General features: G+C 50.1%; 1 protein-coding gene across 4 annotated transcripts in view; it reads right to left on the reverse strand.

The window, feature by feature from the left end:
• Nucleotides 1–426: 426 nt before the first annotated feature.
• The window catches only part of MYO1C (myosin IC), a 55,896-nt gene continuing 34,375 nt past the window's right edge, over nt 427–21,947 (reverse strand). For 3 of the 4 annotated variants that reach the window (XM_064467763.1, XM_064467764.1, XM_064467761.1), the window contains exons 3-32: nt 21,501–21,616; nt 18,372–18,570; nt 17,453–17,533; nt 16,490–16,669; nt 16,184–16,282; nt 15,839–15,952; nt 15,222–15,293; nt 14,832–14,951; nt 14,519–14,601; nt 13,706–13,811; nt 13,247–13,327; nt 12,797–12,888; nt 11,602–11,696; nt 11,326–11,372; nt 10,967–11,047; nt 10,681–10,786; nt 10,053–10,170; nt 9,759–9,872; nt 9,506–9,582; nt 9,266–9,334; nt 8,781–8,865; nt 8,400–8,559; nt 7,782–7,865; nt 6,071–6,164; nt 5,918–5,973; nt 5,299–5,434; nt 3,933–4,003; nt 3,412–3,509; nt 3,102–3,201; nt 427–2,106 (exon numbers count right to left, since the gene is read on the reverse strand). In XM_064467763.1, coding sequence (XP_064323833.1) covers nt 2,080–2,106; nt 3,102–3,201; nt 3,412–3,509; nt 3,933–4,003; nt 5,299–5,434; nt 5,918–5,973; nt 6,071–6,164; nt 7,782–7,865; nt 8,400–8,559; nt 8,781–8,865; nt 9,266–9,334; nt 9,506–9,582; nt 9,759–9,872; nt 10,053–10,170; nt 10,681–10,786; nt 10,967–11,047; nt 11,326–11,372; nt 11,602–11,696; nt 12,797–12,888; nt 13,247–13,327; nt 13,706–13,811; nt 14,519–14,601; nt 14,832–14,951; nt 15,222–15,293; nt 15,839–15,952; nt 16,184–16,282; nt 16,490–16,669; nt 17,453–17,533; nt 18,372–18,570; nt 21,501–21,616 — 2,961 coding nt within the window. In that variant the 3' untranslated portion in view covers nt 427–2,079. The remainder of the gene's footprint in view (nt 2,107–3,101; nt 3,202–3,411; nt 3,510–3,932; nt 4,004–5,298; nt 5,435–5,917; nt 5,974–6,070; nt 6,165–7,781; nt 7,866–8,399; nt 8,560–8,780; nt 8,866–9,265; nt 9,335–9,505; nt 9,583–9,758; nt 9,873–10,052; nt 10,171–10,680; nt 10,787–10,966; nt 11,048–11,325; nt 11,373–11,601; nt 11,697–12,796; nt 12,889–13,246; nt 13,328–13,705; nt 13,812–14,518; nt 14,602–14,831; nt 14,952–15,221; nt 15,294–15,838; nt 15,953–16,183; nt 16,283–16,489; nt 16,670–17,452; nt 17,534–18,371; nt 18,571–21,500; nt 21,617–21,947) is intronic. The other variant, XM_064467762.1, reaches the window with a different exon arrangement.

The following is a 21,947-nucleotide window of genomic DNA, read 5'->3' on the forward strand; positions in this document are numbered from 1 at the left end:
GCGTAAGTAGTGAGGCCAGCCTCCTAGAAGGCGGCCTGCTTTGCAGCCGGAGGGGTCGGAAGCTCCTCCACACCACTCACTTGGTCCTTCCCTACCCGAATGCCCCAGAAGCTGTGGTCTGGTCAGTGCATGCTTCACTTGCCCTTAAGGCACTCCTCCTCTGGTCTGGGTATGTGGATGGAGAGAAGGGAAACACGTTATCTAATGTCCACCCTGCTTAGCTGCTGTCCTAGAGATCTCTAGGAATAATCTGTGCCGTGGAATAGGCGGTAGCAGGGCTGCTCTCTGCGTAGGTCGATGGGGCCCAACAATGAGAGGCAGCAGGGCTGCATGACAAATGAGGAAACAAAATCATACCCTCCATCCCAAAAAACTGAGAAATGCGATGAAACAGTTTCTACAAGAAAGACAAGGTGTGGGTTTGGGTTTCCTTCTGTAAAAATTTATTGAGTGTAGTCTTGAAGAGGTTATATAGTAGCGTATACAGCATTGTATCGTATATACACCTAGCACAGACAGTGGGGTGGTGTGTGTGTCCTACAGTGTGTACAGCATTCCAGGCCTGGGGCAGTGTTGGAGAACGGCGTAATGGCAGGGACCAAAACGAGGGAGACAGAGCTGATCGTCTGTGAGTGGCAACACGTTTGGCTGTATTTTATTTGGGGCTTACTGGAACTGTTGTTGCCGCCGCATCAGGATAGAGGCGGGACATGAAGGAGCGCAAAATGCACCGTTTGAGGTCTAGGCCTTGGAAATGGAAGCCGGAGCTGTGATTTGCTGTCAGCAGGTGTCCGACGCAGAGCTGTCCACCCTGTAGCCATTTGGGTTCTCTGTTAAATGAAGGTGCTTAGGATTAACCTCTGCGAGGCAGTCTGAGACCAGGTAGCGTTCAAAAGGTGTGTCGGTCTAGCGCCGGGTTAGACCCGAAGCGGCACAGCTCGCTTCGGAAGATGCGGCCGTGCCAGGGAGCCGTCAGCAGTTGGTCAGTAACGCCAGCAGTGCTGAACTGGCCGTCTCTTCCTCTTTAAGGCAGTACTGAGAGGCATTTGTGGCAAGTGTGGAGTTTTATCGTGGGAACTCAAACTTCCAGTTATTGCTAAACACAAGAGGAAAAGCAACTTTTTCTGAAGGTGCTGCTCTGAGCCTAAGGAGCTGTGTGGGGGAAGGGGCAGTGATGACGCCGGACAGGTACGTGGTGGGAGGGGGCTCGCGTGCATCCTGGCGCCAGGGGCCACAGGGCTCGTTGCCAGCCTGGAGCGGCGCAGGAGGGGTGGCCTCTGCAGTTCCTGTTACTTACAGGTTGGATGTGTGGATATGAAAAAGTTCCTACGGTATAAAAATATCACCACAGAGCAAGAAATGGGACAGGTGACTTCAAAAAGGTAAGAGTCTCTGGGTCCAGATCAGTGAAGAAGTTACAGGATGGGTTTCTCAGGTTAATACCTTATAATCATAAACTAAAACCAATAAAAATTCCAAATCTAAAACAAAAGTTTCCACATCAACTCCATTTCTTGTAGTGCATCTCATACTGAGCTATATTTACAGGGTTTTACTCATTTACACAATATGGCTTTAATATATTGTAACACAAAGCATCAAAACGTCTCGGAGCAAAATTCTTCATAAAACATTCTTTCTGAATATAAAGTTTGGCATTTCATTGCTTTGGCTGACGAAGCAGCAGTTACTTGTTTTCTGATTGTGCTTTTTTGGTGACGACAAGCACAAACATTGGTCGTTTCCATCAGGGCTTAAACTCTAACCGAGCTGGAGCTACCTCTCCCTCAAAGCCCAGCTGCATGTGTTCCATGAGCCACGGGTGCACAGACATTGCGTTGGACCCATGTGTTTGCCACTAAAGTAAGGAAGAGAAGGCCTTTCTTTTGGGACGTTCGTATTAAGACAAGAAAGCAAGATGTATTTTTGTGGTTTTCCTGAAAGTGCAGGTCTTTGGTAACGATAAACAAAATGAGCGAAGCGAGGAAGGGGGGATTTGGCTGGAAGCAAGGTCCGGCCCGTTCTGTGGGGTGCGGTCAGCCTGATGGAGGAAAGGTCCTGTCGTGGTGGCGCGATTTATCATCGAGAATTCAAACGAGGCGCGACCTGCGGGAGGAGGAGGACATGCTGAAGGTGTGCTGAAAACAAAAGACGATGCAACGTTTTAGCTCCTAAACATCTAAAGCGCACCAAAGCATGGCTTTTAGACTTGACCAGTTAGGCCACAGTATGTGATGTCTGGGGTACTCGGAGTTGGGCCGGCTCAGCTGGAACCAGCGGCAGGTACTGGCAGCGCTGCACCTTAGAGGTGTCCCCAGTGCTCCCACACGCCAGCGTCGTGGCTGTAGTAAGCCCCCGCCAGGGCCAGCGGCAGGAGCCGGCTCGGCTTTGCTGGGGAGGGGGGTGGCAAAACTGGAAAAGCGTTCCTGGGGATGGTTTGCAAGGGCTGGGGAAGAATGGCGGGATGTGCATCTTCATAGCCTAAGTCACCTGGCGTGCTGGGACTGAGGGCAAGTACAGCCGGCTGGGCCTCATCTCGGCGTGCCTACGCAAGTGTAACCGCTCTTCCTGCGTACAGCCCGCAGGGGTGCCGTACAGCAAGGCAAGCCTCCGCCAGCGCCACCTGTGTGGCTCTGGGATGGACTGTGTCAGCGAGGAGCAAAGTGGACGTGCTGGTCGCTGCTCTGAGGCTGGTGAGCCTGCGGTAGGGCTGGGGAGTGACTCCGGCATTTATTTCTGAATTAGCTTTCATCCGACAAAGCATAGGTTAGTTGCGTGACTAGATCTGACTAGCAGGAATGCTACAAACATATTTTTTTTTTTGCTTTCTCTGTTTTTAGATGTCTTTCTAAAATTCAATTGGCAGCAGAGTATAGCATTAATGCCTGAATCTTGGGGAGAAAATAAGGTGATGGGACAATCACTCGGTGAATCTGCGCCAGCCCGGCAGTCGCTCAGGACTGTGGGACGTCGCGGCACGACGCACAGCGCCGGAGGGGACAGGCTGGCAGAGCAGGGCAGCGCTTGCAGCAGGAAGCCACGCAGCGCGTCCAGCCGCCGCACGCGCACCACCCTCGCTGCCAGCCTCGGCCCGCACTCACCACTGTTAGATGGCCGTTCTTGGCTTTGGCTATAAGCAGTTCTGATCCCGATATAAAGTCAATTATGCCTTCTTTGCCTTGCCCAACTGTGAATTTTATGCTGTGAAGAGAAAGGTAAGAACAGACTTGATGAGTACTGGCCACCTCTCCACTAGCTTAGTTTTGCCCTTTTCCTGTGTAAGCGGCTGCTCAGCTGCAGCGGCTGCGCTTGTTCAGGGACACGGGGCCTTAGTTAAGATGCATTAGGTACATTTCAGAGCCAACACGGGAAACCCAGGGCAGCTCCTGCGAGGGGCTTGGCTTTGCTCACCTGCCCTGGTTGATGTTGACGTTATTGACCTTGCCTGCCTGCATGGCTGTTTTTGTCAGCGTCTCGATCACGTGGTCGCTCTGAAGTACGACATCTCCCTGCGCGGAAGGACAGACAGTGGCTTACGATAACGGCTTCACAGTGCTGCTAGACCAAACTGATGGTGCTGTAACTACAGCGACAGACCGCGCTCCGTAGGCTAGTGTGGAAAAACTCTTCTCCAAGCGGAGAGTTCTGGGGCCACGCTGCAGCTGTGGCAGCAATTTATTAACGGGGTACCAGTAATGGGGGCGAGGGACAGCACCGGCCCTGGCGGTGACCAAGTCACTGGTGAGCCCCAGCCATCACCACGAGGGGAATGCTGCTTAGAGCTGGCACTGAGTTAGTCACGCACATCACCACGTGTGCCTCCACACACACTCCCCCCACACGCACCCTGCCCCCCAGCTGGGTCTTCTTTGCTTTGTGCCTTTAAAACTTTATCTAGAGGGGTTGGAGAAATGATGGGTGAGTCCTGCTACCTTCTGTTTGTTGTCCTCACAGTGCACGTGCAGCACAAACAAGTTATCGCTCAGGCTGCTGACGGAGATGCCTGCAACAGAGAATGGACACCTGACACCCGGCACAGCTCCGGTGGCTCAGCCCCTCGCCCAGGAGCGCAGCAGCTGTGGCTCCCGCGCCGAGACGCCCGACAGCCGCGCGGGAGCGCTACGTCAGCGGCGCGGCTGAACAGGCTGCAGGGTGACAGACAAGCGCTTGTAACTCTGCTACGATGGAAAAGAAACTTCCAGATGCCTCTGTCCATCAGAAGTAGGAAGAACGCCTGCTTACAAACTGCTGTGGCCTTCACGGACTTGACAAAGAGCTACTTTGGCCCGCCAGCATGTGGTAAGAAAGGCCAGAGCTGCTGCAGGAGCTGTCATTGCTGCGAGGGGCAGGCGGGACCCACGCGCGGGCGTCGCGGTCTGTGCCGATCCGTCCCGGGCTGCTGCAGGGTCTCACTATGCTGCGCTGCGCCCGCCTCGGGCTCTGCATTCGGCATTCCTCCTCGGCCAGCCAGCAGCGCCTTCCGACCACGCTGTAAGCAAGAGGCTTAGCCTCTGCCACGAGTTGCGCCTGTTTGCTAAAGGAAAACAACCCTCTCCCTAGGGTGGGGATCAGCTAAGGCGTGCTGTGCTGCGTTTCAGGAGTGCCTGTGTCTTCCTAGTGTGTCTTTGGACTTTGTTTAGTGTCTTGACACTAGATACAAACCAGATTAGCGACTTAAATTGAGGTAGAGCAACACGCACCTCTGCCGTAACGGCCCCTTACGGGAGTCACAGAACCCCAGGTTAGTGTTGCCCTGGGAAACCACGTCAAAGGGTGGCAGTTACAAATGCAGTAGGTAATTGCATGAGGCTGATGTTGAAATGATTAGCACCAAAATTGGTGGTGAAGAGGAACTGTAGCAGAGCTGGAGCTGTGAAGCAAGAGAGGTCTCAGACAGAGCCAAGTAATGACTAAAATGCACCAGACTCAGCAGTTCTCGTGCTCTGACCAAGTTTCCCCTGACAGTATCGCGTCTGTCTCCCCTGCAGAGGGCTGGAGGCTGGAGCAGCGTCCCGGGCCGCTGCTGTGTAATAATGGTGCAACGTCCCTGCAGACGAGATGTGCGGTTGGGAAATGGCTTAGGAGGGGCTGGGGGGAGCCGAATTGAGTAATTTTTGTGACATTCTATGGAGTTTAATTTTAGAAAAACTCAGCTTCAAGATATTACAGACTTGAAATGCCTGTCAGGATCAGAAAATTCCATTCCAAACGGGTCATTTTATTATTACTTAACTGTAGCCAGGGTGAAGTCTGACTTCAGCCAAGTGCACCAAACCCGGTTTACGGTCCCGCTCTCACCTGTCAGATTGGCGTAGTCGATCCGTTGTTTGATTTTGGATTCTTCGACTATGATGGCTGCGTTCTGCGTAAGAAGCAGCTGCCGTGCTCTTGCTTTGTATCCTTTCCGGTCGTACTTGATCACAGGAACTGCATACTGAAATAAGCGTTAACAGTGCTAAAAATGCGCCTTGTTTCACTGTCAGCCACCCTCCCTCCAGCCTAGCGAGCTCGCAGGAGGCCCTGGCCAGGGGTTGGTGAACTGGGACTGGAGACAATCCTTCTGAGTCCTAGTCTCTGTTCTGCTACAGCCTGCCTTGTTGACCTAGAGGAGACCCAAACAACTCGATGACTACAGCTGCCTGGCTGTGGGCTTGGAAAAGCCTCGTTTAGCTTCAGTCTGTGGCGGTTTCTGCACAGCGGCAGCGGCCACCCTGGCACTTCTTAACTGCTGAAAACCTGCCCGTAACCCAAGACCATATACCTGAGCCACCACCTCTTCCCCCAGAGGAGCTGCTAAGGTGTTACGAGCTTAGTGTAATGCAAAATTCTTGCTGTATTCTCCTCAGAAATATCATCTTCTGATATTGTGCTGAGTAACTCTAGCAGCTTGATAAAAGTATTGAGACACACATCTCACCTTAATTGCTTCACTCTCTAAAGCCTGAAGGACTTTGGCATTTATCTCTTCGTTACCTGTATTAAAACCAAAGACGTGGGGTCAGAAAGAGAAATTTCTGGCCAGAGCGGATTATTCCCCCCCTCGCTGTTACCCTCCACAACACCTACTCACCGAGTCGCGTGTTGATGAAGAGTCTGGGAACGCTCTGAGGGTAATTGTCTTTTTTGCCCTTAAAAATCTCACTGGCAACTACTTTTTGTTCCAACTGCAAGGACAAAAGATGTATTGTTTGGTATAAAATGTCTCCTTAAATAAAAAGATATATTTTGGGACAAATTTATGTTCTCCTTCTGGTTTTATGAAGTCATTATCTAGTTCCTCAGGCTAGTCACAAAGTTACAGGAACTATTCCACACATTCCTTACATTTTTCAAAAGCACCCCAGTCTTTAGGGCAGAAAAGTATGTGTCATAGCTCTGGGTTGAATTTATCTGGCCATGGCATCTAGTTCCTGGATTTTGATGAGGCTTTTTAAACATGGGCGTTAGAATCTGCCCACTGCAGTGATTCTCTTAAGCTTTTCCTCCTTAACCTGAACCAGTTTGTTCTCCTGCTCTATCCCCTGTGGCTTTTGCCATGTTTCGGATGATCCCCCCCTCAAGCCAACATCCTTACTTGAAGCACTGACACGGAAGTTACGTCCCTGCGGGCCCCGAGGTCCGCGTTACAGGGCTGCACCTTATCCTCTGGCAAGCAGGCGCCAGCGCGCCCTGCGCGCTCCTGGTTACAGGCTTGGTCACCGTAACCCTTCGGTCCCGTCCACCATGGCAGCGCTCCAGGACACGGTCCCGGCAAACAGGAGCTGTGCGCTCAGCTCCGCCTCGTGCTGCGGCCGCGGGGACGCGGGAAGGGGAGCGCCCCATTGCCGCGCACTACGAAGTACCTGAGGTGATTTACGGGTGAAAACGTGGCTAAAAGCTACTCGTTATCAGAGAGTCTGGTTTGCTGGGGAAAAGAAAGTGTTCTGCTGCGCTTCCACCGCCAGCGCGGCAGTGGCTGGTATTAACCCCGTGTCCCTAATCACAGGCTCAGCCGCTAACTAATCTACAGCGGTTCGTTACATGTGCTCGATACTTTGCAGGCCTTCAGCGGCGGTATGAGACGCTGTGCAATAAAAAAGCTTAATGGCAACTGTCACTGTGCCAACAGTGACATCTGACCTGGGTCAGGTATGTAAGGCCTATGCTGTCTCTTCGCTGGGCTGGTTTTAATATTAAAAAAAATTCCTTCCCCCCACAGCTTTTCAGTGACTAAGGTGAATCAAATTTCAGCATTATTTTTATTCTTTTTAGCTAGAACTGCGGCGCTAACTGGCCACGTAACTGCTCGGTTTGGCGACCGCCTGGCCTTGTGGCTGCAGAGCGCCTGCTCGCCTCTTCGCGTGGTGCAAGCAGACCAACGCGCCTGCTTACGCTGGCGATCTTCCACGGGAAGAGTAGCAGGGCCTGTCAGTACGGAAATTATACAGGGGCATGGGTATGCAACACCGTTTAAATAGTAAGTATTGAAATAGGTATATAATGGTTTTTCTTTAATTTTATGCACATTCTGGTCTTTTAGTGTTTTTGTCTCAAACCCAAACCAACCGAAGGACAACTGCAAACAAAACAACAAAACAAACCCAACCCAAACCCCGGTGTCCTTGGGGAAGGGCTCGCCCGGCGCTGAGAACACAGTGGTTCAAGAGGTCCTCCCCCTCGCCCTGCTGCAGCAGTGCCCCTGCCCCTCCCCTCCACCTGTTCCCCTCCTTCATGTCTTACAAGAAATACTGCTGAGAACCCCCTGCCCCGTTCTTGGGAGATGAGGTAAAGTCATCTCGTACCTGCTGCTTCCACTCTGGGCTGATTCTCTTGCAGTAGGTCCAGACCATGTTCTGCATACAGAGCTGCCGCAGGAGCTGGGATGCCTGAAGAGAGCACACGATGACTGAAAATAGCTCAAAGCTACCGGCAAACCACGTCACACAGCGAAGAGAGAGGCGCCGCGCCCGCAGAAAGCGCATTGCTGAACCGAACTACTGGTTCGCTACTGAGCGTCGCTCTTGAGTAACTCTTTTGGTCAGGTGAAACCCCAGCTGTGCCAGCTGCAGCCGAATAACGGCAACAGAGGAAGCTGAATGTGTTCGTCGCAGGCGACCACAGTGTCGTCGCAGCCCATTTAACTGTCCAGAGGGAACTTAATTCGTTCAGAGAAAAAGGGAAGAAAATTCCAGAAACGGGTGAGAGGCCCGGTAGGCAGTGGCGGTGCGAGCGCACCGCACGCTCACGAGCCGTCACTACGACAGGCCTAATAACTTTACAGCTGTGCTATAATCACACGTGGCGACGTCTGGATTAATTCTCCTAGCGGAGGTGCTACTGCACCGCGGAACCCGAGCGGGAGCCTGGTTCTGGCTCGCTCCGGCAGCAGGAGGGTCCCCGCAGGCCTTCGCAGCCCCTACCTCGCAGAGCGACGGCGGCGGCGTTGGCCACGATTTGTCCAAAACGTTTTTTGGTAAATTACGCTTGAGGTTCATCAGGAAGGAGAAGCGGATGTAATCAAGGAAATACTCGTTCTCTGGGCAGCGAGGGTGGTTCCGGTAAATAAAACCTTTAATGAACCTGAGGAAGAAGAAAATTGTATTAGAAAAATTGGGAAAGTGATAAAAAATTAGAGATATTTATTCCAACCAAACCGTTTTCTGGGATTTACTTAGTAGTTGTACTTTATTAAAAAACTACCCACAACCCTCTGATACGGTAGTGACAAGAAAGTTTAGTCTTCTCATCCTATCCTTAAGAAATAAGTACCCGTTTGATGCATTGGGTTACTCTTTACACACCTTCTGATAGTCTCAACTGCCCACTTCTTCTTGGCAGCTTTCCGGCGCCCCAGGGTTCCCCGCCACCAGGACTGGATCACTATTGCTAAAAATAATACAAAGATTTTGCACTAAGTGAGCTCCTTCGTACCAATATTGACTCCCCACAAAACTGGCAGCAAAGAGTGCTCAAGAAAGCCCGCCCTGCGAGGGAACAGCCGTCGACATGTCCTACGGGAAAGAATACGATTTAAGTTCTTAACGGTATGATACAACGGGTCGATGCCAACAGCAGGCTGGGCGAGCACGAGCAAAGTCTGCTCCTCTGGCTCAGGGTCTCACAGGCTCGGGGGGGAAGGACTCAGTGCCCCACCAGCACCTTCCATTCTACTGCCAGCAAGGCTTTGGGAACGTTCCTTCTCGCGCATCAGACTGGAGCCATCCGACAGCAATGGCCACCTCAAACCATACGACGACACAGCGCTGCAGGGGCCCCTGGCTCGTACCTGAGTGCTTCATGTGCAGGAATTTCTTTCGACGGTAGAAGCCTCTCCACGTGGCCTGCATTTTTGTTGCTGAAATCGCAAGAAAAACAGCAATTTGAAATTGAGGCCAAGCAAGTCTTGGTAGAAAAAAGGGTCAACCTTTTATACCTAAATCCCCACCCCCCGAAAACAAACAAGCAAACAAAATCAGAAAACAGAGAGCCAACTGCCCGTGAAGGTACTGCAGCGTGTGAGACTCACCCAGACTCTGCTTCCTCACTTCCAGAGCATCTTCCGTTGCAAACAAGGTCTTGGGAAAGCGGATAAAAATCTTTGTTCTAGAAATAGAAATGCAGAATTATGTTCAACATGGTGGAGAAGTTCCCTTCCTGCCCTTACCATCCCCTTTGGGATCTCTAATCTTTTCCTCACCCATTAGATAGAGAAGCCTTATTTAAAAGCGACGACATGGCCATCCAGTGATTCATAATCCCCAGTTAAGAGAAGAACTCACCGTCCCATTTTGTATTCTTCCTGTTTGTAGCCCAGATGCTTCACCAGCACGGCCACGCCGTCGTGGGGCCGCCCGTCCCATGTCGGCCACGTGTCTGGACAAAGTGACTTGTACCTGTAAATTGGCAGCAGAAGAAATCTTAGGGAGAGAAGCCCAATCCACGCAGGGGGAGGCCGTGCTTTTCGCTCCCGCAAGAAAATCAGTCTTTCAGGTGTAAAGGCTGCCTCTCAGAGCAGCTCCCCAGCCGCAGCAGCTGCGGGACCGGGGGGAGGGACCAGCCCAAGGTAATCCTACCTCTGCAGGAAAACTTCGTATTTTCTTCGATACGCAAACCCAGCTCTGCGCACTCTGAGGTTCTCCATCAACCCTAGGTATTTCACTTGATGTCGGATTAGAACTTCATCAAATCGATCTTGAGAGAGCATGAAAACAGAGAAACGTGATCAACGTACAGCTGCCCCTCCATCTGGAGAAGGGGAACGTTCCGTTCTCGGTTAATCTTACACAATTATCTTTAACCTCTACCCCATCCTCACAGAGCAAGTCCCACACGCTGTGTCTCCCGGCTTCCCCTCCCCGCCCTTAATACACATTTATACGCCGTTCCCAAAGTTCTCCCTTAGGATGTTCTACACATCCAGGAGGATGAAGCGAGGGAGAAACAGTCGTTAAGAGGAAGTTACGTAGGTTAATAATTCTCCACTTTAAACATGACCCTCCTCCACCCGGGACCAGTGCTCCCGCTCTGACTCCTGGCCGCTGGTAGTGCCACCACCTCCTCCGAGAAGCTCTGGCACAGACCCAAAATGACAAAGTCTTGCAGGACTTTGTTATTTGAGCTCCTTCCTGTGCCTCGCTGACTGGGATCTAGCGCTCGCTACACAGCTGCCGTAGGAAAGCGGCCGAGCCGCCGGGGCCATACCAGCCTGTTTGGCGTCGTTAGGTTTAATGCAACGAATGTAGGAGGGTTCTTTGGACATCAGAATTTCCATGAGTTTGGAGAGGCTGTTTTTAAACTGAGTTGCTGCCTGGGAGAAAAGAAAGAAAACTATGAATGAAGCATGACCTAGAGCTAGTACTTGTGACGGCAAACAGACCTCAGCCTCCCAGCTCTAAAGGTACGAGGCTTGCGTGGAGGTTACCACGTTCCCACCTGTCTCTTAAAAAGAGGAAACAGCCACGCTTCCACCCAGCTCTTGTGTTCTTACCGTTTCAGGTCTCTTTTTGTCTGTCAGCTCCGTCCTGTCAAAACACTGATTTATGATAGGGTTCTCAGAGTTGCACATGGTCTGCAGAGAGAGACGTTTCCAGAGATAAAGCACAGAGTATTCCTCAGAGAGCTACCACAGAAACATGGCACAAAACTGTTTGTTTGGGGTTTTTTGGTTTGTTTTACTTTTTAATAGTATAATGAACTTTGAGCACCTCAATTTGTCTTTTCACAGTGGAGCCCTACAGACTGTTCTCCCGGTGGCATCTAGAAGGACCTTTTCCCTCAGGTGCCACCCACTATAAACCCGACTCCTTGTTCTGCTGCGTATTGGAAACTCCCTCTATCCACACTCACCTCCTTCAGGTTCCGAAAGAGGAGGTCATTGTTTTTATCTAGAAAACCTGGAAGAAAAAGAAACGGCTCAGGCTGCCACCGCTGTTCCACAGGAACGTCACAACAGGGCAGGAATTTGAGACGGGAATTTAATCTGGTTCATCAAATGATGTGTGGACGTATTCTATGCCCAGATTTCTCTTTACCATGTAGTGAGGCTGTTTTAATTCAGCGGGCAGAGGACGGGGGGAGGAGGAACAAAGAGCGAGGGGCAGCGGAGGTGATGCACACGCTTACCTGCAACACTGTAGGTGACCTCTCCAGCATAGTGCAAAAGCCGAAACTCCTCCCGCCCCAGCGACTTGCGAGTCTTTTGGTCAGCGAGCTTGTGCCTGGTGAGGAGGTGAAGGAGCTTCATGAGAACCCAACATTTGTTTCATGGGGGGATTCACTTCCCGCATTTGATCCCAGAGTGGGAGATGTGAACACGGAAGGGGGGCGGGGGGGAATAAAACCGATGTGCTGATTTTCAAGACCAAAAGTAAATAAAGAGTTATCCACCAGCAAATCATAAGGATGTCATAAAATTTATTTATATTTATTTCAAATGGATGAACTTTCAGCTTCCTGGCAAGGCTGCAGAGTGGTTCTGTGTGCACATGAAATTAGAGCAGAGGCAGCAGGCAAGAGGGCAGTGAAGATGCTGGCAGCGGGCTGGCTTACTCAGGAAGTGCCATACAGAGCCTAATCTGAGCCTACGCAGAACATTCAGTAAGAATAAAAAGATACTCGGCGCTCCAGAACTGAAATGAACAATCTGAAAGGAGAACCGCGGCATTCACACCCGTTAAGCCGGAGTGGCGGCAACACGGGCAGGTTACCGAAGTCACACGAGGGCATCGGTACCGCCTGGGAAGCAGCTGGGCACAAAGGCGAGTTAGTGCAACATAAACCTCGCCATTTCAAAAGCCCTAAAGCTGCTTAAATCACTCAAATGCACACACACCTCTAATGCATTTTTACCAGTAAAGGTCTGCTCCATGTTCTAGTTATTCCTCGGCCTGACTCGAGTCATCAGTGCTGGGGAATGATCTGGCCTAATACTCCAAACCAGAGAGTCTGTCACACCCGAAGTACTGGGCCAGACCTTGGAAAGGCCAAGAAGCAGCAAGCCTGCAAATTCCTTGGATGTGCCAGCGGTAGGATGCCAGGAAGAGATCGGTGAGGAGGCAAGTCAGTAACACGAGTTTTGTTGCTCCCATTGTGTTCTGAAGCACCGTCTTGAGAAGAGCGAGGCAGTTCGGGTTGACCCCACTTACTCTGTATTCTCTTAACTCACAATCTAATCTCTTTGCAAAAGAACACACAGCCAGCTTCCACGCGGGACGCAGGATGCTACTGCCACACACACAAGGAGTCATAATATTATCTAGGAGTAATTAAAGCTCTAGGCTCTATGGCACACTTGGACCCTACCAGTGTGAACACTCACGTGAGAAAATGAGGGTGGTTCTTCACAGTTTCCTCCAGTTTCTCCAAGAACGTTGTATCTGTGGCATCCCCAGGTCTCAGACACTCTTCATCCTACAAACACAGGCATTCTAGTATTCGTTTCCCTCTGTGCTTGCCAGCGCACGGGCCGGCTCTAATTCCGTCCCACACAGGTAGGCCATCCCCTCGTTCAACACATGAAGAATTGCTGAGCGCAAAAGGAAGACGCTTTCCTCCTCCCAGACTGCCTGGGTTGGAGCTTCTTTCCTGAGAGCAGATGGAGGTGATCCAACATGACCTTTAACGGTGGCACTGTTCAGTGTACCACAGCTCTTCCCACCGGCCCAAATAACCCTAATGTAGGCTTAGACCCTTTTTTTCCTGTGCTGGCCCCCTTGTTTTCCACTGCACTTCCCCTGATGTTTAAGTTAAAAGGGTGGCGTCAACTCACCAGAATAGAAATGATGCCTTTGAATTTCTCTTCCACCAAATCACAGATTATTTTGTTATTGAAATACTGAACTGGTTCCCACTACAAAGACAAGAAATCACACTGGGGTGAAAAAAATTCTGGACTGGAAAAAACCATGAAGATTTCAGAACATGTCAGACAGCACCTTACTTAAATAATCTTTCTGTCAAACGTGAAACAAAGCTTTCTCACTCATCAAATTTGTCTTCCTAACAATCCCTTTAAAAAGCCTTTTTTTCAGTCAGTGAAAGACTGGCACGGCATTACTCATGTCGAGCTGTATCACAGCTACCGAAGTGTTTCAGAAGAAAGGAGAAAGGAAAGCTCTTGAACTCATCTGCTTTGCAGAGCATGAGTAGCAGCACCTTTTCTAATCTGCCCTCTGGCCTGAGGAGGTGCCACAAAGGAGACAGTGGAAGTGGGGACATTGGCTCTTACCGCTATGCCTTCTGACTCGTATTCCTCCTGCTCCGACTTCAACGTGAGCTCGATGAAGAGCTGCTGCAGTTTTTCGTTACAATAATTAATACAAAATTGCTCAAAGCTGCAAACAAAAACCAGAAAACAATCACTAACGCTGTACCACAAGTAAAAGAAGCTGTAATAAGTGGGCAGCAGCATGAATGTATTGCTGTAAATCAAGAGAAATAGAAGAGATTTAACGGTGAAATGTTTATTTACTGAATGTATAAATTTGGTGACCTTAGTGAATCTCACAAAGGAGTTCCAGAGAGAGGGAAAACGGACACCAAGGGTGGAACACAGAGGAACACAAACACTTTTAAGAAGGGCCCAATAATACTGCAAATTTGAGAGTCTCGGTTCACCACTATCTGCCAGAGTCATGCTCCAGGCTCCGACATCGGCCCACACGCTCTTTTACAGCCGTGCTTTTCTATTCCCACCACCATGGAAAGACGCCACAACAGCCACCGCTGTGCCAGAGAGCTGGGCAGAGGCAGGGCTCAAGCTATCGCACGAATATGCCCCAAAAAGGCAACGGCCTCTTTGCAATTCCAGGAGCTTTAAGAGCTGTAAATGCAAAGGGTTAGCTGGATGCCCCGACTGGTAGAAGCCCTGTGATTATCAGTTATTCAACTGATCTCCTGAAGTTTAAACATCATCTCTTTCTCTCCTACTAAGAGATCCAGAGATAGAATGATGTCTTCTTTCACAACGCAGAGAAAACACCATAATGAATGAAGCCATGCAGAGTTTACTTAAAACTCAGAGGCATCAATTGAAACAAACCTGTTGTGCTGGAAAACCTCAAATCCATAGATATCAAGCAATCCTAGAACTGTTGTACTTCTCCAGCCTGGAAACTCTCCTTCCTGCAATAGGGCAAAAAACCAATGTTGATATGTACTCACAGCCACGGTCCATCACTGGATCCCACCCGTTTAGTTGCCGCACTTTCCTTACCCTCCTCTTAACGGAAAACAAATTGATTTAGAAACGCTGGTACAGCATGGAGCTGTACCATTTCTCTGCTTTGCAGCTAAAAGATTTGAAACTTCCTTTCATGCCTGTCGGGATAGCAACCAACAAACGGGTCACTTACCTTGTAAGCGAGAGACTTGTTAACCTTGTTCACCAGCCAGGAGAAAGTGCGCCCGTATATTGCCTTGGCCAGCGCGTCCCTTGCGTAGGCCGCCTGCTCCAGGTTCAGAGGACTGATAAGCTGCAGGCAGAAGGGGAAAAAAAGCCACTCCACAGCCATTCCACCGAGAGATTAAGATTCCCTCGCTCACTGTTAATAAACGGCCACTTAACGGCATCCTGTCCGGGCCGTACAGGCTGCAGGTCCCCATAAGCTTATGGGACTGTTGTGCCACCAGCCTCCTTCGCCAAGTGGGCAGCGAACCGTTCGCCTCCGGGAGGAGAGCGGATGGCGCATCGCTAGCTTGATTTAATTCCACGCGCCTCCCACGTCCCCCATTCACCTTCTTACCTCTTCCCCTTTTGCGATGATCTTCTTGTGGATCAAGGCATCTCGAAGAACAGAGCCCTCAACTGCTAGAAGCTGCAAAGCAGTAGAGCATTAATTAATTTATGAAGCAGTACGTTCGAAGTATCAGTTCCAGTTTTAAGAGGTCAGAAAGGCCAGTCCCCAGAATCACAGTCCAGTGGAACAACCCTTCATTTCCCTTTCACGCTGCAGGACTTTCTGCAACGCCAGTCCCTCCCGTCCTCCCGCACGCCGCCTCCCTTCTGCCAGTGACACGGCCTAAGAAATAAATTGGCTTGATTGTTCTGGCACAAAGAACCGACCAAGCAAAGCCACCAGGGCTCTTCTTTCTTTAAAACTCTTCCCCGGAGTAGGCCTATTCCTATGCTGCTGCCTGAAGGCAAAAACCTCGAGTCAGTGGTGCATCAGATGGCAAATAGAGAACTCGTCAGTTTAACTGTTTTGATGTCAATATTTGTATTTTATTTAGGTCAAATGAAAGTAAATTTATGACAACTTCTAAACCATATTCTACAACAATATGCTGGTACCAAGTTCAAGCCAAGGAAACCTCTCGAATTCACCTTTAAGGCAGTACATCCCTAACTGGCGATACTCACCCTAGCCAGGTATTTGATCTGATTCTCTGTAGTGACCTGAGCACTTCCCTGCTCATCAGCCGCAAACTGCACGTTCCCCAGGTGCAGAACGCTAGCCACAATGCTCAGTAAATCCTAGGATGGAAGCAACGGGCAGAAACCAGGATGATGAAATGCATGCACAATGAGAAAGGGCAGCGACATTTTTGTGTTAATTAACGTTTTATGAGAACATTTTGTGGCTTTTTTCCCCCTCAGGATGTTTGCAGAGAATACCTTCGCTCTGAAGGCTGCCTTTGGTCAGAAATAACAAATCAAAGCAGAAAAATTCTTTAAGAGTAGGAAAAGCAGCTGTGCATGTGTTACCTCCACCTCGTTGTCATTGAAGCTTATAATGGACAGGGCTCTTCGCACAATCTTCCAATCGTTTTTATCATTTATGGAGCTGACCCTTGCACAGTGACCCTAAAACGACAGTTTGATATAAATAACTAATTGTCAAAGGTATATTACTCATGCTCAATGCACTTCCGCCATGTGTTTCTTTTTATAGCAGTCATCTCAGTGTTATTTTTGAATAAAAAAATTCAAACTTGTTGACCGCACAGTCAACTGAGAGTACATCGGCCCTGGAGCATATCAATGTTGTGAGAACTACTCGTTAATACGCACCTTTACTAAATAGTGATACTGTTGTGGGTTCTTTTCGAGGCCCAGCCTCCGCAGTAAGTCCTCTTCCCCTCCTTCTAGGAGCTGGTAGAAAATGTGGAAGTTCCTCTCTCCGTGATTCTGGTGCACAACTCGGGATTTCTCCAGGAGGTAGTTCAAGATGTGGCCCCCAACAGGAGCCCCCTAAATCAAACCAGATACACTAGGATAATTTCATCAACACAGAGGAAAATACTTCTGTTTCTTGGTGGTCTAGTCGCAGACAAATAGGATACCAAATGATAGCTTAGAAAAAGACAGAAAATCATCTGTCATTTTGCGTCACGATCTATTTCAGCTAAAACATAGTGGCAATTGGAGTTTTGAAGCACGTGCAAAACGAGCTATCAAATGACGACAACACGCCATTACAGAGATCGTGGCTACAGCACACACCGAATGGGGTCCGACTCGTGTAAAGCTCCTTCTCAGAAGAATTCAACACAAAGGAAAAGCAACAGAACTGTGAGCGTGGAGGGATTCCACACTGACACGTTTCAATGACTGCGGTATGCTGAGCTACTCGCCTCTGGCACTGTGTGCACCTTCATAGTGTTGGGCAATTTGGATCAGAATCAAAACAAACACTGTGCAAAGTGACACAGGACAGATACTATCTTCAGATCGCTGCTGGCTTACGTGGGTTTAGTTTGGGAGTATCCATTTGCACGGTGCACACACCCCCTAGAAATAAGAGGATTTAATCTCACTGGCTCCTTATATAGAGAAATGAGGGAAGAATGAAAGGAAAACATGTACTATAAAATCCTCTGGAACCAAATTTTGCTACCATGGACTGTGCTCACGCCGTTGGCCAGGGAATGCAAAACAATCGCTCCATGCACTCATCAGTACGAGCAAGGACAGGCGAGAGAGACCTGCGCTGACGGGCAGCACTTCTGAAGCGTAAAACAGATTTTAAGTTACCCTGTAATCAAACTGCACATCCATGTATTTCCCAAATCGGCTGGAGTTGTCATTCCGAAGGGTTTTTGCATTTCCAAAGGCCTGAAAAGAAAATTATTAGAGAAAAATAAGTAAGTATCAAACAAGGTTATTTATAAACACTTTGGCGAAGCTGCCAGTTGCCTATTTACGGCTACTAAAGCCTGGGTTTTTCCTTTTGCGAGGGAAACCAAGAAGGAAACAGATTGCTACCCAGACTCTTAACGTTGATCTTTATACCCAGCGCAAGCACTGCAGATGGAGCATGCCTCTGAAAACATTCCCAAATCCCCCCAGCAAGCTTATTTTAATGCCAGTTCACTGCTGACAACATATGTCACGTCTGACAGTCTTTTCGAAGCTTCCTCTTTCATCACAGCTACCTGCTTACAGCCACCCGCCGCTCTGCTCGCGGCGGGCTGCGCCCGCACAGGCCCGGGCCTGGCACACGCTGTGACCGCGGGGCGGGAACAGCCGAGGGCCCCACGCAGGCAGCTCGGGCCCGGGCGCTAGAGGACACCACAGCACTAGGAAAGGCGCCCGCGAGCGCCGGGGTCAGCGGGCAGCGCTGCCCACAGCGGCCTGCCCGCCCCTGGCTTGGCAGGCCTGCGCGGCGCCCCGCGGCTCTCGCCAGGCCACGCGCCTCTCCGCCGGCAGCCTGCCCGCCCCACAGCTGCCGCCGGGCGAGCGCCAGCCGCCGCCGCCGGGCGTCTCTCTGGCGCGGAAGCGGGCCGGGGTTGCCCCGCGTGCGGCGCAGGCGGCCTGCCCACGTGCCGGACGCGCTGCCCGCTCGGCGCGGCCGTGCCCGGTGGGGTCCAGCTGCCCCCACCCCCTCAGCTGGAAAATGCGAGCGCTGCCGGTAGGACTCAACGCGAGGCTTCCGCGCTGCAGCTCCAGTTACCTCCAGGACGGGGTTGGATTGTAGCAGGCGGTCCTTCACGGTTTCGACCTGCTGACTGGCGGGACAGGTCACGGCGTAGTACTGCAGGATCTTCTTGGTGGCCTCCGTCTTGCCAGCGCCGCTCTCCCCGGAGATCAGAATGCACTGATCCCTCCTCTCCGTGCGCAGGGAGCGATACGAATTGTCCGCAATAGCGTAGCTAAGGGACAACGATAACCAGGCATTAGTTTGTTTCCACGAGTGGAGGACAGACTCCTCAGCTAAGACTATCCCACAGCGCGAACTCCTAGCAGAGCCACCTCAAGAACAAGCGGGGGCCCGTGGGCTGGGTAAGAGCATGTCGCTTCTGCGCGCTGCTGACGCCACAGGAGATCGCTGACTTCCCCACACGCATCTTAACCACTGAGCCAAGTTTCTGCGGGGTGATAGCACAAATCTACCAAATTCCTTTAAGCCCTGTTCTTTTGACTCTCTCTGACGAGAAGGGTTTCTGTAGAAGATGAGTAGATGGTGCAGATAAACTTACTTTTCTCAATACAGATGACGCTTTCAACAGTGGTCCTACAGGACAAAAAGGCTTTACATTCACGAAACATCTTCTTTTCCATCAACCTTTATTCTAGCTTATCTTTTAAGCGATGACACACTCAGAAGGCCACAACTGCCCTTTGCTACCTGGGTGGCTCCTATAAGGTGGCTCCAGAACAGCCCAACCCCTCGCAGCTTCCCTTGGCTTGTCCAAAGAATGGGATAAGCCAGCACGGCCTGAGAAGCACCCTGCAGGCTGCTGAAGCTGCTGCCCAGCTGGGGCCAGAGGCTACCCAGACCACCAGAGGGTTCCTCCCGCCCGCACACAGCCAGGGTTTAGAGCTGCCGGCCCCAGAGCCCTGCTTCTTCCTTTGCTGCTCTTTCTCGCTCTCCTCTTTTCCTCCCCGCAACAGACCACACAGGGTCTTACACCGAGAATCACACGCGCTTTTACGTCACCAGAGGGCGGGAGGATGACTCTGGCAACCGCTGGCAGAGGGAGAGAGGAACAGAAGGACTGGGCAGAGGCAATGGAAGAGGGTAAGAGAAAAGGGGAGCATTAGCCCTTCAAAATGCACCCATATAAGACCACCTCTGTAACAGTATTTTCAGCTTTCTTACAAGCGGCGATCAAGCAGATATCCTGTCTTCCTACGCTTGACAACCTTTTAGTAACTTTGCTTTTTTTTAAAAAAACAAACTCTCATGCTGTGAAATTAATTAGAAATAATCACACCAAAATAACAGTGGCCTTCTCGAGTCTATTAATACTTGGTGCTAAGGCAACACCAATGAGCTACCTAGCAACACAGCTGCACGCGTACCCCACTGAAGTCATCAAGCCCTTCTCTTCCCATCCAAATTCTGTCTGCACAGTATTTTGAGAACGGTTCAATAAATGTAAATTTTAAGAACTGCCTTTAGACTGCGTGCCTTTACTGGGTGATTTTAGTACTGAGTTTAGGCAAAAAGCTAGCAGTCTTGCATACCACATACAGAATCACTTCACTTACAGATGTTTACGGTCCCATTTGGAGTCATCACCTCCAAAGCCCCTGGCAGGCTATAAATAGGGCGGGATGTGAGAGATCGCTCTGGGACGTACGCTGCGCTTCGAGCCCACAGGGGTGACACTTCTCCTCTGGATGACTACGTGTGACGCACTTCCCAGAGAGCCCAGCGCTCAGGCCTAGCCTTAAACTAATTTTGACGCTGGAACAGCAGTATTGAAGTATTTTGGCTTTCTAGAATCGGTTTAGAATACGAGAAAGAGGAAAAAAAGACACCTGAAACACTGTAAAAGGAGGACAGAGTGGTACAGTACACAGCATTTCAGTGCTCTTCATTTTTAAATGTGCAAATACTCAAATAACGTAATGGTTTTTAATGGAACCATAAAAGCAGTTAACAAAAAATACTGTTTTCCCAGCTGGAGCAGCACTGGTGTTCGGTACTGCAGCTCTCAGGGGTCTACTTATGAGCTGCACATTTTACAGCTTCTTACGGGACTAGTCAAAACAACAAAGAGAACAGCCTAAGAAATAATCGGCTGCTTTGTGATCTCAGTAACTCTGTGAGGCGCACACAGGAATTAAAGCATATCAGCAGAGTGCCCCACGCTGTACGCGAGTAGCGTAAGTCCACACGAGAAGCAGAAACACTATAAAAATGACATTTTTGTAATAACAAATACAACTTCAAGCGTTCAGACTTTCCCAAATACTGGTGTTTCTCTCCTCCGTGCTTGCAGCGCATTCTGTTTTGCTTACTCTCCTGGGCTATGTGCCAGTAACAAGAAACAATCCAAATAGTTCGCTCAAAAATAATATCACTTGCTCTGCCAAGACCTCTTTTAAAAAAATAAAATAAAATAAAAAGCACCACAAAAAACCTCCAGGAGGTGCTCAGAATTTGGCCCTTGGTGCCAAAAGAAAGCATTTTGGAGCCAAATGTCATCAGCTCTCAGTCATCTTTCTCTTTCAGTCTGACAAAAAAATACAAGTGCTTTCAAAAATAACTCCAAACCTCAACTTTTTTTTTTTTTTTTTTTTTTAAATGGGAAATTGGGAATGCTTACCAGGCCAGACCATGTAAATAAATACATTCCTTGTTCCAACAGGCCGGCTGTATCTTAGCAACAAGGGAAATACCAGATAAATATTGGTCAGGCAGTAACAGCAGAGGTAGGAAAGAAACCACCACGCATCCAGACACACTCCTTCCCCTCGTCAGCCCTGTGCCGAATGAGCGAGGCAGCAGCAGGGGAAGCTCACAGCCCGACACGCAGACCCCAAGTAACCCTGGAACAATGAACTCCTGTCCTGCCAGGGCTGGGTAAGCAGCACTGTTCCTCCAGCCAGGAAGGAACCAACTCCCTTTCCAAATACTGCTCTTGCAAAGGCAGCTTATCCTCTTTGGAGAGAGGAACGGGAATAGAAAGAGCCGTTCACCACACCCTCCGACGGATCCTTTGTATCCCATGATTTTTAGAGCCGCATCTGGGACAAGGAACGGTCCCGTCTCCCTGTTTTCACGCGTCAGCATTGCTCGCGCCTGTGCGGGAACGGCACAAACCGCACCGTTTACCCACAGGCCACTCACAGGTGAGGAGAAACTTCGTAGAAGCTGACACCGCGGTATCGCTCCATGTTCTGTTTGCTGTAGATCTCCAGTTCCTTGTATGGATTAACAGATACCAGAACCGAGCCAATGTACGTCTGAAAAAGAGAACACAAAGTAAAGAGGTTAGAGAAGGTCTGGCGGGAGACCCTCTGAGGGCCGGGCTGCTCTAAGGCCGTACGTGGTCGACACGGGCTGCCGGCAGCCCTGCGCTGGGGACGCGGCCAAGGGTGCCGAAGAAGCGACCTCCTGGCGCGGTGAGAATGACTTTGCAGGAGCTATGCGAGACATTACCCTTGCTGGAAAACAGCACCTACAAACAGTTGTAACAAGCAAGAACACTGGATTATTTCTGATACACCATTTGAGGTCAAGGTCAAGCCTGGCGTTGCTGAAAGCCTACCCCAGGGTGAATTCATGCAATGGATG

This window comes from Phalacrocorax carbo, chromosome 17, assembly GCF_963921805.1.
Source record: "Phalacrocorax carbo chromosome 17, bPhaCar2.1, whole genome shotgun sequence".
NCBI classification, from domain to species: Eukaryota; Metazoa; Chordata; class Aves; order Suliformes; family Phalacrocoracidae; genus Phalacrocorax; species Phalacrocorax carbo.